General features: G+C 44.0%; 1 protein-coding gene across 8 annotated transcripts in view; it reads right to left on the reverse strand.

Moving 5' to 3' along the window:
* HPCAL1 (hippocalcin like 1) overlaps positions 1–17,895 on the reverse strand; it is a 145,818-nt gene that overhangs the window by 12,694 nt on the left and 115,229 nt on the right. For 3 of the 8 annotated variants that reach the window (XM_053285671.1, XM_053285670.1, XM_053285669.1), the window contains one exon: positions 15,869–15,986. The exons of the other annotated variants lie outside the window; for them this stretch is intronic. In XM_053285671.1, the coding sequence (XP_053141646.1) occupies positions 15,869–15,927 (59 nt within the window). In that variant the 5' untranslated portion in view covers positions 15,928–15,986. The remainder of the gene's footprint in view (positions 1–15,868; positions 15,987–17,895) is intronic. 8 annotated transcript variants of the gene reach the window in all.

The raw sequence follows: 17,895 nt of genomic DNA on the forward strand, positions 1-17,895 counted from the left end.
AGTTTGTTTTAAGATAGATTAAAAATAAACCCAAATAAAAGTAAGCTAAAGCTACTTCGATAACATCTTAAAATGGAATCAGTAGCCTTTTCAAACACACTGAGTTAAAGGTTGTTTTCCCATGTAGATAAAGAACCCTGGTGGAAAGTCATTTTGAGGTCAAACATAAATATCATTTTAAAGAAATGTATATATTGCTTTTCTACAAAGAAAAAAAAAGCTCTGAAAGTGGTTGACATTTTTTTTTAAAGGATTAGAAGATGATTCTCAGTCCACAAATGGCTCACAGTCCAAAAAGAAACTAGGGGAGATGCCAGCAACAGCCCCTGGAGGAACACTGTGTTGGGCTGGATAGTGACAGTTGCTCTCTGTTTGCTAAGTGTAAGACAGTCACCATTTTAAAAGGTGCCTCTTCACCTACTAGTTTTTGCAGGGGTAATATGGCACAATAAGCCACCTAATGGCACAGAGGGGAAATGACTTGACTAGCAGGCCAGAGGTTGCCAGTTTGAATCCCCGCTGGTATGTTTCCCAGACTATGGGACACACCTATATCGGGCAGCAGCAATATAGGAAGATGCTGAAAGGCATCATCTCAGACTGTGCGGGAGGAGGCAATGGTAAACCCCTCCTGTATTCTACCAAAGACAACCACAGGGCTCTGTGGGCGCCAGGAGTCGACACCGACTCAACAGCACACTTTACCTTTAATATGGCACAATAGATAATATAAACAAAATATAATATGGGTTGATACCGGGGCCCGAAGACTGTCAAGCCTTCACAGGAACAGAGATTCAGGCCCTGGTTATCACCAGAAGGATCATCTGTTCTGCTCACTTCAGTCACCTTCTATAGATCTATTTTTATGCTCTTTAACTATCTGAGCTCTGAAATTTGTTCAGTTTTCCAATTACAAATATTTACTCATGATAAACAAATTGAAGCTATTTTCATAAGAGGGAAAGGAAATGAACAGTCTGTAATTCCCAGCCTTTGCTTTTAGACAGTTCTGGACCCTTAATGGTCTCAAAGACATGCAGACTCACATATACTGCAGTGAGCAAAATATTTGGACTATTAGATACTTCATATTTGTAGGGTAGAAATGGGACAGGGCAAGAGAGCTATGCAGTATAGGAGAAGCAGCAGAAGCAAAAAGAGAAAGCAGCAACACCGGAAAGTAATCTCCCCCACTCCCACCCCTGCAAAAAAACTGAAAATGCTCTATTTAGTTCTGCACGCTTTAGTGGTTAGTAAGCATCATTGTTTAGGAAACACTTGAAGTACCCATGAGAAATCTGATTTACATCCATGATTTAAAACAATCCCTCTCTGGGGGATTTAAAATCACAATGGTTGGCATCCAATGGTGGCCAGTGAGAGGTACCTTTAAAAGTCGTTACCAGTGATACCACCAGCACTTGGAAGGCATGGGGAGCAGTGGCACCTCGCACAGTGGCTGCCCTGCCTATAGTACTCACCTGGCCTCTGTGTATGTGCAGTGGCCATTTGTGTGGTCAGCAACATCAGGCAAGTGCTCTAAGGTGGGGCAGCGGTGTGTGGGATGCCTGGCGGGTTGCTGCTACTCTCCGAAGCTTCTAGGTGCCAGAGGTAGCGCTGGTAATGCCTTTAAAAAAGATACCTCTCACCACAGCCACTACCCCGGCGCTGCCTTCACCGGCCGCTGCTGCCGCCATCCAGACTATGCTGTGAATATGCACACATGTTGCAGTAGCTAGTTCTGCTGAGCTGGGAGCCTGAGTTCCAGGCTAGTGTTGTGTTGTGCAACAAGGCTCAAAGGCAGACATCCATAGTAGACATGCACTGTTATCCTTGTTGTGCACATGCAATGTTTGCACAAGTTGCAAGAACCCATGAGATTGCACCACTATGAACATCCATGTAGCTATGCAAACTCCTTGCATGTGTGCAACCTTCTCTGTTATGCAAATGCAGTCTGGATGTTGGCTCATGATTTTTACAGAGATCAAATCCACTCTGTTTCCAAGAGGCTGTGGTATTCTTTACAATTCTAGAAAATAACCGTGCCTCTCTGCACTGCTCTTCGTCAAAACCCAACAGAAGTGGAACTGTCTCTCTTGACCTATTCAAGTGCTTTGTGCACCAAAATGACTCCGAAAAGTATCTGGGAGGAAACTGTTTCTGCTTTTGGACGGATGGAGGGCAATCTCAGAGAACCATAGCAACAGATTGAGGCGGGTGCAGCGAAAATTTAGTGTCTTGCTAAAGTGAATAAGTGATTTGAATAAGAGTATTGAATAAGAGTCTCTTATTCACTTGCTAAAGTGAATAAGAGAGGCAGTGTGGTGTAGTGGTTAGAGTGCTGGAGTAGGACCAGGGAGACCCGAGTTCAAATCCCCATTCAGCCATGATACTAGCTGGGTGCCTCTGGGCCAGTTACTTCTCTCTCAGCGTAACCTACTTCACAGGGTTGTTGTGAGGAGAAACTTAAGTATGTAGTGCACTGCTCTGGGCTCCTTGGAAGAAGAGCGAGATATAAAATGTAAAAAATAAAAATAATAAATAAATAAATAAAATTTGTCCAAGTTTTCAATTATGATCTGTATGTATCTGGAGAAGGAGAAGGCCATGATGTCTAGATAGTTTTTCTTCCCTCCTTCCTTAGATAAGATCATTTGCTTTGTTCTTCTCATCTTTAACTCCTTGCTATTCAGTAACATCATAGGGCAGGGGGGCTGAACAAGGCATGATATTTTTGTGGTTAGCAAAACCATGTTGTTACCTCTATGGGTGGAACTTGGTCATTGGGTATTGTCAAAGCAGTTACATAATTCACCCTGTTAACAGCTACTGTTCTTCTCCATGGCATGATTGCCTCTATTTGAAGTTTATGCAAACCAAGTTATACCCTATCTGTTTATTTTAAAGTCTGTACAAACATTAAAGCAAACAATACAATATACAAACTGAATTTTAGCGGAACATGTGCAGACATAATTTTAGTACATCTCAACAGTCAGACTGCAACCCTTTATTTAAAACGCATGCAGATTAATGAGCAAGTTTTCTCGAGGAGGAGAATGTTTTAGTTACCACCTGAATATGACCATACTATAGAACAGATGCAGAATGCATGACATTAGCAAAGGAATGAGTGGAGTATGCTTAGTGACAGATTGATGGAACTGCTCACATTCTTTAGGAAAAGCTGATGAATCTCCATCTCGTCTACGTTCTGAGCAGGATAGGAGATTAACTTTGGTACCCCTAAACAATGCCCCCCTCCCAAGAAAACACTTTAAACAGTGCTGCATGTGAGGTTTTGTATATGTCAGGGTTCTGCACCAGTTGTCAGGTTCTATTTATTACAGATTTGACTTTTTTAAAAAGTATGTTTATAGCTCTTACAATTGCACATATGTATTTGGGAGCATGCAGATAGTGTCTGCAAAGAAGAACAACATTCAGAAGGTGAAGCTTCTGCAATTTGCCCATGATTTGTCCACACCACTCCTCCTGTCACTATGCTGCTCTTTGCAAAAACCCCAGGCATTGCTGGGGTGGGGTGGGGTGGGGTGGGGGGAGATATCCTCTAATCACAGGAAACACAAGCAAGCATAACGTAACATAACCATACTTGCACATTTTAATGGGAATTATGTAATACATTCCAAGTGCAGACTCCGAACTGAAATTTCTTGTAAGAAGATTGCACCATTCTTCAGTTCAGTACAGAAAAGCAAGTATCTGCAACCAAAGCTTCCTTAGGCAACTCAGCTATCCACATAAGCTTCATAGTTTTACTACAACACCACCCAAAGCCTACTGGATCGATACACTTGTGTATCTAGTGAACTCTGGCAGTTTTCAAAGACACAGTTAGGAAAGAGCGATACACGTATGGTTTTGTCTTGATATGAACAATGCTACAGTTACAGTAATTTCTGTGTGAAATCTGGGTTGTAAACAGTGTTCCCTCTAATTTTTATAATTAGTGAGTGGAAAGCGTTTTGTCCTGGGCGGCAGTGTCGAGGCAGTATGTGCACATAACTCTCTCTCACACACCAGTTAAGGTCCACTGTGCCATGCAAAGCACAATGCACACATGTTTTTACCCTTTTCCTCCTGCTGGGGGGAGGCACCGGGGGGGGGTCGCTGCCACCTCCCGTCCTCCCGCCCCAGGACCTGGTCTCTGCCTGGGCTGCTGGGGAGGAGCCACTGGGGGGAGCCACTGCCGCCACCTCCCCCCTCCCCGCCAGCTCCTGCCCTCCTCTGGCTGCTCTGTTGCAGATCCCGTGAGATCTGCAGCTGGAACTGGAGGAGCAAGAGGCCTGGCTGGGGGGTGAGGGAGGGAGGCAGTGGTGGCATGGCGGCGACATGGCTGGGGAGAGGGGGAAACCTCGCCAACGCTTCCTGGCCGGGGAGATGGGGGTTCTGGGGGCAGTTGGGTGGCAGTAGAGGGTGCAAGCAGGGACTGCTCACCCACCAGAAACTGCTGTGCCCCAGGGGCCTCGAAGTTGGTGCGCCCACCTTAGAGGGAACAGTGGTTGTAAACAGCTAACTTTCTGGCCACCTGCAGTACAATGGCTACCAGCTGAGCAGCTGCCCAGAGAACAATTTGTTATGAGGCGGCTAACCAATAATGATTATTATTAATATTATTTTTGAAAAATTGGCACTTTCCTCACCATTAGGCCATATATTCCTAACACTGAGTTTTGTGGTTTGTAATAATTTATGCGCTTATCCTCAAGGCTGGTTTTGATGGCTTCTTTCAAAGAGACATCCTAGACTATATCAAACTCTGTTATTCCATGATGGGTGATGGGAAGACATGTACTTCGATCCCCTCTGTTTAATCTGGGAAAGACCCGGATGGAGCAGAGAGACAGCAGCCATTTCTTATTACAGCACCACCCCTCTGCCTGAGTCAGGAAGTGCAACTTCCTTGAGCAGAAGGGATTTAATGGATCTCCTATAAGGTGGGGGGAATTGGGCTTGGACTTGAGAGCAGATGTTCCTGCAGAAGACCAATTCCTCCCCAACGGTCATTTAAAATTCTGAGCGGGGGGGCATTTCCCCATACAATTTAAAGGATAATACAGGTGGAAAATGGGCTTGGAGTTGGAGTTGGATTGCCAGGGGCACGCCCCCCCCCAATTCCAGATTCCCTCCCTCTAAGCGGCAGGCTGAAAAGGAAGGAAGCAAGCTGCAAGTCCCCAGCTTCTCTTCAGAGCCCTGGCTGCCTGAGAGCTTAGCACTTGTGGACTCCTCTGCAGGTAACTTCAGAGGCAGCATATGGACATGTGCAGCCCTCACCTCCCACCAGCTTTAAGGGATTCTTGGAAAACCCCACATGGGTTTTCTTAGATACTGTGGGGTCTCCATGGGATGTAGGAACCCACGCCTGTTGTGTCCCCTATTTGCACCCCCCATGTCCCTGCTTACTAATGGAGGGTTAAATAAGATACTAACCAGCATAATAAATCGGACAAATGTAACAAAAGAAGCTGTCACAAGGCAAATGCTGGAGGTTTATGAGAGCAAGCCCCTCACCAGCCCAATCTGCATGTTTTCCTCTAAACATGGAGCAGGATTCGGGCAGTCAGTAAGTTATGACAACACAGCTGGAGAGGGTTATCAGGAACCAAACTCTGCTGTGTGCTCTCTGCAGCCATGCACTTTCTACAATATGAAACCCTCCTGCATAGAGGGCTTAAAAAAAAAAAAAAGGCTGCCAGCTGCTCATTAATAAAACACATCAGATTCAAACAGAAACCTGTGTTTATATCATTAACTACTTCTGTGTTGCTGGAAACCATAAACATTCCAGCCTCCAAGCTTTATTTCGATTCACTGTTTGCTCTAATGGAGCCCTGCTTGCTTCCAAAATTCTGAAACGCTAAGCTCCCAGCTGGTATAGCTGTAAGCCATGTAAAGAATACAGAGGAATTCTCCAGCTAATTGCACACGCTGACAGCTAGGCAAATACCTGCTCTCTGTCTTTGTTTCAAAATGCCACTCAAGAGATGATGCTGAGGAAGGGAGGGAAGAGAATGAAACCAAGCCTTTTCCCATTCTGAATGATTTTAAAGGGCAGCCAACCTCACTGTTGAAACAAAAGCAAGTCCTGTATGAATGGCAGTATCACAGGCTAATTTTAAAGGACAAACCATTGGCATTTTACATTATTTAGTCCCTTCTTAACTCTCCCAAGAAAGCTGTTCTCCTCCTTCTTCAGCCTTGTATAGTATAGCCCCTTGCAATTTTCCTGGAAAGCCACCCTGAGAGGTTGGAGGAAGTAGGTACACCAAGCCCTGATTTCAGAAGTGGCCTTCCCGCGAGGTCTCTTGCCACCAATACCACTTTTTTAAAAAATGCATACTTCATCTACTTCTAGGCTTGCAACCTAGGGATCAGATTTGGCTCAGGGTTATCTAGCTGCTCAGAGGGGGAAGGGGGCTTATACTAGTTTATCCTAGCAAGGCTGGTATGAGAAGCAGCTTGCACTGGTTTGTATTTTGCTTAGCCAGAGAGTTTGGTTGGGTGTGGGATGGAACAAAGATGAATAAAAGCAACAAAGAAAGGCTTCAACAAAGGCAGTTGTCCAAGGCCTTACAGAGTTGAGGCCTTGAGACTGTGGCCACCAGGGGTGCAAGGGAAGCAAAGTTGGACGTGAAACACAGGCAGTAGAGACATTAGCACTTCTACAACACAACTGATTTCCAAAAGATATGGTGGAACTGTAGGGGAAGAATGGCAGTTCAGTCCCCAAATAGCAAAGCAAAACCAGTTTGGTGAGAAAGCAGCAAAGCAAGAGGTCTTGAGTCAGTTCTTTTGTACTGAAGGGTTGATTTAAAGAAAAGGTTACAAACAAATGTGAGAAAGCCTGCAGCTTAATGTCAGCTGTAGCTCATAGCTGAAAAGAGAGACCAAAACAAAGAGCCATCTTTGGAGAGACAAAATGGAGACTAACACTGGAAGAAACAAAGAGGGGAGGAGTCCAGCACTTTTATCCATGACCCTAACCCCCTCTCATTGGTCACTATGAGACATTGCACCTGAGAGCTGATGCTGCCAGGGTCCTAGCTCCAACACTCCTCCTCATCGGCTTGTGCTGCTGTATATAAGTCTCAACTTCTTTCTCAAGATTTTGAAATGATCCCCAAGCAATGGCTTAGTTAGCACATCTGCTACCATTTGTTCACTTGGATGATACATAAATTTTACAAGTCCCTTTTCTTGTGCATCCTGCACATAATGATATTTTGTTTCAATGTGTCTTGTTCCAAATTAAATTTTCTCCCTTTGTGAGATCTGGCTCCAGCTTTGATTATCCTCAAACATCGCAGTGGGTTTTGATTCGTCTGTGTTGAAATCCAACATAAGCTTGTGCAGCCACGCTACCTCTCGACATGCTTGAGTGGCAGATACATATTCTGCCTCAGTAGATGAGAGAACAACTGACTGCTTCACCACCATAAAAGAATACATAACCACTGGTTGACTTCCGGTCTGTTTCTTCCTCAGCCCGGTCTACATCCATATAACCTACTACTTTGGGTCCACTACTAGCAGGCAACTTTAATTTTAAATGGATTGTCCCTCTTAGGTACCTGCCTAGTCTCTTTACCACAGTCCAGCCATCTTTGCTGGGTGTTCTTACTTTCCTACTCAAGATTCCCACAGATGCAGCTATATCCGGTCTTGTTATCATAGCTACATATAAATGTATTCCAATTGCTGTCCTGTACTCACTGTTGTCTGGAAGAAGTTCACTCTCCTTCTGATTTAGGTAACCTGTTTCCATAGGTGTACATGCTTCTTTGGCCTCTGTAAGTCCCAAATACCCTAGTAAATAATATATTTTCTGTTTTTGATTAAGCAAATAGCTTCCATCCTTTTCGTTCTCTATGTATATCCCAAGATAGTGTGAAACATGCCCAAGTTCTTTTACTTTTATCTCACTATTCAGGTGCTTTATTATTTCAAGGCTGTCCTCTTTATTTTTATAACAAATTATCAGATCATTTTATTTATTTATTTTATTTATTTTTACATTTCTATACTGCCTTTCATTAAAAGAAAACCCCAAGGCGGTTTACAAAAATTAAAACATACAATAAAAGCAATAAAACATCAAGCAATAAAAACATCAAGCTAAAAACATATAAAACAAGCATAAAAACAAGACAACAGATAACAGATAAAAACACAAAGAAGCCGCAGTAAAAACGATTATGCAAAAGCCTGGGTAAAAAGCCAAGTCTTTAAAAGCGTTCTAAAAGCCGTGATGGAGTCTGAGGAACGAATGGTCACTGGGAGAGCATTCCAGAGTCTAGGAGCAGCAACAGAGAAGGTCCTGTCCCGAGTGCACAACAGCCTGGCCTCCCTCATTGTCGGCACCCGGAGCAGGGCCCCCTCAGATGTCCTTGTCAAGCGGGCAGCAACCCTTGGGAGCAGGCAGTCCCTCAAATACCCCGGGCCCAAACCGTTAAGGGCTTTAAAGGTCAAAACCAGCACCTTGAATTGGACCCGGAAACGAACCGGCAGCCAGTGCAGCTCTTTCAAAATGGGGGTGATGTGTTCCCAACGGGCAGCTCCGGATAACACCCTCGCTGCCGCGTTTTGCACTAGCTGCAGTTTCCGGATACTCTTCAAGGGCAGCCCCACATAGAGTGCGTTACAGTAATCCAGCCGCGATGTGACCAAGGCGTGGGTAACTGTGGCCAGATCTGCCTTCTCAAGAAAGGGACGCAGCTGGCACACCAGCCGAAGCCGTGCAAAGGCACCCCTGGCCACCGCCTCCACCTGAGCTTCCAAAAGCAGAGCCGGGTCCAGTAGTACCCCCAAGCTGTGTACTTGCTCCTTCAAGGGGAGTGCAACCCCATCCAGAACCAGTAAAATCTCCTCATCCCGATTGGTTCTCCTACTGACCAACAGTACCTCTGTCTTATCCGGATTCAATTTCAGTTTGTTAGCCCACATCCAACCCATCACGGCCTCCAGCCCCCGATTCAGGACATCCACCGCCTCCCTAGGATCAGATGACAAGGAGAGATAGAGCTGAGTGTCATCCGCATATTGCTGACAACTCAGTCCAAATCCCCGGATGACCTCTCCCAGCGGCTTCATGTAGATGTTAAACAGCATGGGGGACAAATCATCAACACAAATAAGTATATAGATCCATCTGTTGTCTCTGAACCTCAAGTACAGGCATGGGTCAGCCTTTCCTTCATTGACTAGCAACTGGTTTAATTTGACATTCCAGGCTCTTGCAGCTTGCTTTAGTCCATACATACTTTCCTGCAGCTCACATACAAGTTTTTATTTGCCAAGTTGCATAAATCCTTCAAATAAATATCTTCTTTGATGTCTCCATGAAGGAATGCAGTTTTCACATCTATGTGATCTCCTTGCATCTTCTTTGCTGCTGCAGTGATTAGGAATGTCCTTACTGAGGTGTGTTTTACAATTGGGACAAATGTCCCGTCATAATCTTCCCCATATATTTGCAAGAATCCCTTTGCCACCAGACTCAATTTATAACGCTGGGCATCTCCTTCTGCATTTTGCTTAATTTTAAAAAACCACTCACACCCCACAGTTTTTCTTCCCACAGGTAGTTCTGTAAGTGTCCATGTGCTATTTTTGTGCAAAGATTCCATTTCTTCTTTCACCACTTCCTTCCAGTTTTGTGCTTCAGTTGCAGGTAAGTTAACAATTTCTTTCCACATGCTCGATTCTTGAAACCTTTCTCCATTTGCAATGTATAGTTAGAAGCCCTGAATAGTTAGAAGCCCTGCAGCCTTGGGAGAGACCACCTGCTTCCTAGACAACCCCCCAGGGTGAGAGACTGGTGTGGGCTGTCTGTTGCTGCTGCTGCTGTTGCATTGAACATCTGCCTGAAGGAAAAGGCGAGTCCACCTGCCGGCCCCTGCCTGACCAGTAGAACTGTGGTCTTTGGCAGTGGCTGCTTTGCAGGATCGGGGCCAGGATTGAGTCAGCAGTTCCTGCCTGTCAACTGACCAGTGGGGCTCTCTCTGGCCCTATATAGCCACTTTGGGGGACAGCGAGGGCGAGGGCCAGGCCCAGGTATTTGTATGTGGAAAGCATTTAATAATGGGGCTTCTGTTTTAACTAGTCCTGGGTGAAGATCTTTTAGAATGTGTCTGGGTTTGGCTGGAGATGAGGAGACAGGGGACGTGTCCACTGACTGTGGGGCAGCCATTCCGGTGGTGGTGGGGAACAGAAGAAGTAATGTTGGCAGGTTGGCAGGCCGTTACAGGGGAAGGGAACATAGAAATGTACTAGCTGTTTCCACTTTCGGATGTTCTGCCAGCTCTTTGACCTTGGGGGACAGTGCCAACCACCCATGGAACCTCACCTTGCTCCTCTGTATTGCCAGGTCGGTCCAGAACAAATCAGAAACCATCCATGATTTGATTCTGGATGAAGGTGCCGACCTGGTATGTATTACAGAGACCTGATTGGGGGAGGCTGGGGGCCCAGTGTGGTCCCGGCTTCTCCTTCCAGGGTACTCTGTTGAGGAGCGGGCAAGGGACCGGGGGCGGGGAGGTGGAGTGGCTGTGGTCTACAAGAATAATATTCCCCTTACCAGGAACCCTGTTAGTGTGTCAGACCATATCGAATGTGTGTACTTAAGTTTGGGGACCAGGGATAGACTGGGGTTTCTGTTGGTGTACCAATCGCCCCGCTGCTCAACAGAGTCCCTAACTGAGCTGGCAGACTTGGTCTCGGGTTTGGTGTTGGGAGTCCCCTAGGCTTGTGGTGCTGGGCGACTTCAATGTTCATTTTGGGACCAATTTGTCCGGGGTGGCTCAGGAGTTCATAGCAGCCATGATGACTATGGGCCTATCTCAAGTGGACTTGGGACTGACGCACACTGCAGGTCACACACTTGATTTGGTCTTTCACTCTGATCAGAGTGGTGTTCTGTGAGTGAGGACTCCTGTGATTTCCCCATTGTCATGGACGGACCTCCATCTGGTTAAGGTTGGACTCACAGTCACACCCCACCTTCACAGGAGCAAGGAACCTATTAGGATGGTCCACCTGAGAAGGTTATTGGATCCCATAGGATTTCAAGAAGCCTTGAAGGAGTTCAGTGTTGGCTCTGCCAGCGATCCTGTTGATGTCCTGGTGGAGAACTGGAACAGCAAACTCACCGGGGCGGTAGACATGATCACTCCTAAGTGTCCTCTCTGACCCGCTTCAAAACTGGCACCTTGGTATACGGAAGAACTATAGGGGCTGAAGCGGCGAGGTAGATGACTAGAGCGCAGGTGGAGAAAGACTCGGCTTGAATGCGACAGATTGCAACATGGATACTGAGCTCATAGAGCTCATTTGAAGACCTATGCTCAGGCAATACGTGCGGCAAAGAAGCTATTCTTTTCTACCTGTATTGCATCCGCAAGTTCATGTCCAGCAGAGTTGTTCAGGGTTGTGATAGGGCTAGTATGTGCCCCTCCTCCCTTGAATCAGAATCTGGAACCATCGATTATCCGCTGTGATGTGTTTAATAAATTTTTAATGGGAAAAATCTCTCGTATTCGGGCCGATTTGGTTTTCGTATCCACAATTATTTCAGTATCTGATGTGGAGATATCCAGCGACTCCTCTTATGTGGTTAGGTTGAATCAGTTCCAGTTTGTGACTCCTGAGGATGAGGACAAGCTGATTGGAATGGTGCAGCTCACCACCTGTCCTCTTGACCCTTGCCCAACATGGCTTATACTATTTGGCAGGGGGGTTGTTGTAGAAGGCCTGGTAGAGATCATAAATGCGTCTCTGAGGGAAGGTAGGATGCCTCCTAGTCTTAAGGAGGCAGTTATTAGACCACTTCTGAAGAAGCCTACCTTGGATCCCTCAGAGCTGATTAACGACAGGCCTGTCTCCAACCTCCCATGGCTGGGCAAGGTGATTGAGAGGGTGGTGGCCTCCTAGCTCCAGACAGTCTTGGAGGAAACTGTTTATCTAGACCCAGTTCAAACTGGCTTCCGGGCTGGCTATGGGGTGGAGACTGCCTTGGTCAGCCTGATGGATGATCTCCAACTGGGAATGGACAAAGGAAGTGTGACAGAGGAAGTGTGAACAATATCGGACCTCTGAAAAGTATAAGCATGCATATGTATTCAGTACTTGGTTTGGGCCCCTTTTGCAGCAATTACTGCCTCAATGTGGCGTGGCATGGATGCTATCAGCCTGTGGCACTGATGAGGTATTATGGAAGACCAGGATGCTTCATTAGCGGCCTTCAGCAATTCTGCATTGTTTGGTCTCATGTCTCTCATCCTTCTCTTGGCAATGCCCCATAGATTCTCTATGGGGTCAGGTCAGGCGAGTTTGCTGGCCAATCAAGCACAGTACACTGTATACTTTTCAGAGGTCCGATATTGTTCTATTCTTCAATCCTTGTCTTCTTGGTTCCATGTAATATTCTAATTTTCTGAGATTGTGGATTTGGGGTTTTCATGAGCTGTACGCCATGATCATCACAATTATAACAAATTAAGGCTTGACTTATCTCGCTTTGCATGTAATGCATCTGTCTCATATATCAGTTTCACCTTTTAATTTGCATTACTGAAATTAATGGACTTTTGCACGATATTCTAATTTTCCAAGTTTCACCTGTATACAAAGCTTCTTCAATTGTTATTCCAATGGTTTCTCCTTTCTCCAGTTTGCAGAGCAACTGTGCAGATCCTTTCCCTTCTGCATACATCAGGTTTCCATCTGCTAAATATATAGGGATTTTACAACTTGTATCTAGGTTTATAAATCTCTTCCTTTCTCTAATCAGGTTGCTTGTAGCATCTGAGTCAATGCAGATGCCACTGCTGCATTTCTCAGACTTCGCTTCCAAAACTATCTGTTCTTGCGAGGTATAGCCTTTGCTTATTAGCTTTAGTCCTTGATTGCTTGTATGTTCTGTACTCTGTGTTCCCAGATGACTCACTCTCTTTGCAACTTTGTTTTGCTTGCCTTTTGGCTGCAAACTCTTTATTCTTGGGACACTTTTTCTGCAAGTGTTTGGGGCTTCCACAAATAAAGCATTTCATATTTCTTTGCAAGGTTCTAAATGCATCTTCTTCACTTTCCTTTGGTTGCCTATCATCCCTTCTGTATAAATCAAAGTCCTTTAGATGGTTAATTACAAATTGTAAGTCTGCATCCTCCTTGACTTCCAAGGCACTAGTCACACTATCAAAGTAATATGGCAAACTATTCAACAGCAGTCCTAACGAAATTGTATCTGGCATGATTATTTCTTGAGCTTGCAGTTGCCTACATATTTCTGACATTTCATTTATGCGGACAGACTTTCTCCTTCTCTAAGCCTTTTATTACTCCGTTTGCTTACCAGATACACTTTGGAAACCAGACTTTTTATATAATCCCTTCAGAGTTTCCCACATATCCTTTGCATTTTCTTTGTCTCTTAGATGCACTAAGATTGGCTCACTCACCGCCAAGCAAATCATTCCTGATGCCTTTTCATCTGCTCTGTCCCATTCTTTTGCTCCTTTCCTGCATTTGCAAGACATTGGGTGTGCAGAAAACTGCCATGTCCATGACTCTTGAGAAACATCTCCATCTTGAAAGACCAGAGCTTGTATTCAGGACCTTGCAACTTTTCAATCATCTGGAATCCTTCTGCTGTCTCCATTTTCGAAGCTTTTTGCTTTGCTTTCTATTTAACTCTCTTGGGTTTTCTCTTTTATTTACTGGCTCCTGGGCCCATAGCCCTTTGTAGGGGAAGAATGGCAGTTTAGTCCCCAAATAGCAAAGCAAAACCAGTTTGGTGAGAAAGCAGCAAAGCAAGAGATCTTGAGACAGTTCTTTAGTATTGAAGGGTTGATTTAAAGAAAAGGTTACAAACAAATGTGAAAAGGCGTGCAGCTTAATGTCAGCTGTAGCTCATGGCTGAAGAGAGAGACCAAAACAAAGAGCCATCTCTGGAGAGACAAAATGGAGACTAACACTGGAAGAAACAAAGAGGGGAGGAGTTCAGCATATTTATCTATGACCCTACCCCCCTCCCACCCAGTGGTCACTATGAGACATTGCAGCTGAGAGCCGATGCTGCCAGGGTCCTAGCTCCAACAGGAATAAGCCCCTTGACTGATGCAATCATACAGATATTTAGTTCTAAGAAGCTTTCATAGGAGCACCACTCTCAGAATCTTACCCATTTTGTGTACTAGTAACACACACACAATACTAATTATATTGAATGCCATTAACTTATACACACACACACACACACACACTCTTAACTGAGCTCTTGATGAGGCACAGCAATGTCTTGGAACAAAGTCTTGGTTCAAATTAAGAGCATATTTGTTTTGTATAATCTACATCTTTACTTTTCATTTCAGTTCTTGCTTATATGCCACCTTTCTTTCCCAAAGAAAAGGCCAAAATAGCTAATGACATCAAATACGTATAGCAAACACATGGTAATAATTGATACAGAAGAATTCAATATCTGTTCTTATCAAGCAGTTTTAATAACACAGGAAACTTACCTAACAAATTCAAAAATTACTCCAATAAAAAGTATGATGTAGCAACAGAATTCACTTCAGTAAACAAAACAGGTCAACAAAAAGAAAAAAAAGACCCAATTATGAACATCAATGTCATTTCAAAACCTACGTTTCCATATCTAACACATATTGGGGGTAAGGAAACCTCCCTCATATGGCATGCATAGGGTATGTTAGCCAGCTTCTCAAATGAGCTTTCTCAATTAAAATCTCTTGTAACAGCTGAATTATGTGTATCTAGGCTATTCCAAACAGCCCAACTACATAAACCCAAGAATTATGCCTTGTGAGTACACAGTGTTTTTGCACACCTAATCTCTCCAATTACCATCTTTTCATCTGGGAGAAACTACATCCTTGAGAAGGCAGCCACAATGCTACATTTTCAGTAGTGGCACTAATATGCCACGGTACATATAGCATTAGTTCATACAAAAGATACATTATTTTTGCTGGATTATTTATTTCAATTCATCAGATAAGTAAGGGCTGTCAGATGAATCTAAAAGTGTTTGTTTCCCAGCAAAGATACTGAATCAGCCATGGTCAAAAAATCAAGCACAGCTCTGGTAGTATGGGGAAAATTCAGAATTGCTTGTAATACCACAATTACAACCTTAGTTGGTTGGGGAATCTTTAACACTGCTGTTACATTCTTTCTCAGGCTTCTAGAGAGGCTTACATTAACCTAATAGAGCATTTCAAATGCTGCCTGTATGACTAATTGGCCACAAGCAACCTGTTAGTTCTTTGCACAGATAATCAAAATTTCCTATCAATTGGGGGGGGGGTAGGAGAAAGAGGAGAGGGAGAGACACCCTAATTTTTTAAAACTCCTGCAAAATACTGAATTCAGTTATTCAATGGCTACGTATTGTGGTGTTTTCTTAAACTGGATTTCTCAATGTTGTTGCCAGTAAGCTATGTTTTGGGATAGCACTGCAAAGCACCACAGTATTATACGTCTCAGCAGCACTGGATCATGGGATCATGATCCTCATGAACTTTTCACCCTGCCTAGTTGAAAAGACTTGGCTCAGAGCAGGTTGATAGTGCAGGCTCTGCTGGCAATGTGCCTTCAGGTAGAGCTGTCAAACAGACCAAAACAGGACATGGCCGTGCCTCACTAATGAGGTATGACCAAAGCTATACAGATAAATGGCACATTTCTCAACTTGTTCATTTTCATGAAGTGACTGGGAAAGACCAGGAAGGACTAAGTTGTTAGCAAAATATAGGAGTATATCTTTGCATTTGGGAGACACCAGAGGCTTAAGGTAAGTAAACAAACACTAGCCCACCTCACAAGCTCACATGCATTTTTGCATAGCCGCTCCTGCCTTTGTTTGGTGAGACACATCAAGAGGGATTGAGTCCAGCCTGCTGTAGACACTTTTGTCTTGCATGGATTCACCCACCCTACAGGGAGGAAGAATTGCTTGGTAAATAAACTTTGCCAAAAATAACCATTGCCTCAGGGCATGTTTTTGGATATAAATACCCCAGCCAGGTCACAATGGCTTTGGATCCTGGAGGATTTGGTTCAGGTTGCACTTGGACTCTATAGATTCCCATAAGTGAGCTGTGGTTACTACTGCCCTCTCACTCTCTCCCTGCTCCTACCCCATGCTTTGCTCCAGAAAGATACCTGAATGCCTGGCTATCATGCACCGAATGCACCCAGGAAGAGCTGGTAATAACTAACTTTTCATTTCTTCCTAAGCTCCCCTCCGCTTCACATTCTGCTTTCCTTCCCCCCACTCTCCAAGCACTTTGCACTGCAAGCCTCTAAGCAGGCTCTGATTTGGAACTCTAACCAAATTACTACAAGGTTCCACCACTAAGGCTCTCATTTAGAACTGTAGCTAAATTATTGAAATGCCTTGCCTAACCAACATTTTTGCCTTCTGTAATTCCCATTTTTACCTTTAATAAAGCTTTTAAACTGCACCTATGTCTCCTTATTACCAAACTTACTTAATTTGATACTGGAGTTGAACTGCTCCCCAACCCGAGCAAATTTCCCCACTTTAAGCCAAAAGCATAGTTGAGGTATCTTGCCAGCACTTCAGGGCAGTTCTAGTAACAATGTGTTGGGCTACAATATAAATCTTCTGTTGTGCGATATGTGTTTTAAGAGAAATCAAGTAACTGACATTTACATTTATTTATTAAGGCGCAAATAATGAGATAGTCCTTAGACATGGCTTGCGTTTCAGGGAGCTTCTACAAAATTAAACGACCAAATATCTCATTAATAATGACCAAAAAAAAAATCTTGCTGCTGGCATACAAGTAACATCTGACTCAATTACTCTAAAAGGTTTTCATCAAATCACTTTCCAGAGGTTCATTCTTGGACTACCATGGAAATTCTTGGAAAGACAGAAAAAGAAGAAACCTAATACAATACTAAGAGGTACTACTACACAAGTGTTTAACTTGCAACACATATGTATTTGCATTATATACAAATTTCACATACACCTACCTTAAACAAAGAGCCAGTTGTGTAGTAACACAAAATCATGATTATATCCTGGCTTTGCATGACATCTCTACAATTAGGAGCATGCACACCCCACTCCCTTTTGCATGCAGGAGCCAGAAGAATTCTTCTTCTGATTAAGAATAAGCCGGAAGAGTTCCAAAACAAATCAGGATCTGAACTGGAAACTGAATACACATACTACCAACTAACTTTGCTGTCAAGCCTTAAGCTTACCCCACTTATGGCATTTAGAGAAAATATTTGAAAACATAAAACTGTAAATTCATTCAAGAAATTTAAAATGTTCTAAAACAGACTCTGTTAAGCTGTTCCAAGATGACACAACAATACATAATGGAATGCAGTAAAACATATCACAAAACATATCACAGTGCATTTCAAACCTATTGATTTTTCAGCAGGGGAATTCTGAACATATGAAGGTGCCTTATACTGAATCAGACCCTTGATCTGTCTTAAGAACATAAGAACAGGCCTGCTGGATCAAGCCCAAGGCCCATTTAGTCCAGCATCCTGTTTCATACAGTGGCCCACCAGATGCCACTGGAAGCCTACAGGCAGGAGTTGAGGGCTTGCCCTCTCTCCTGCTGTTACTCTCCTGCAACTGGTACTCAGAGGCATCCTGCCTTTGAGGCTGGAGATGGTCTATAGCCCTCCAACTAGTAGTCGTTGATAGACCTCTCCTCCATGAAGTTATCCAAACCCCTCTTAAAGCCATCCAGGTTGTTGGCTGTCACCACATCCTTTGGCAGAGAATTCCACAAGTTGATTATGCATTGTGTGAAAAAGTACCTCCTTTTGTTGGTCCTAAATTTC

This window comes from Hemicordylus capensis, chromosome 1 (genome assembly GCF_027244095.1).
Source record: "Hemicordylus capensis ecotype Gifberg chromosome 1, rHemCap1.1.pri, whole genome shotgun sequence".
Lineage (NCBI taxonomy): Eukaryota > Metazoa > Chordata > Lepidosauria > Squamata > Cordylidae > Hemicordylus > Hemicordylus capensis.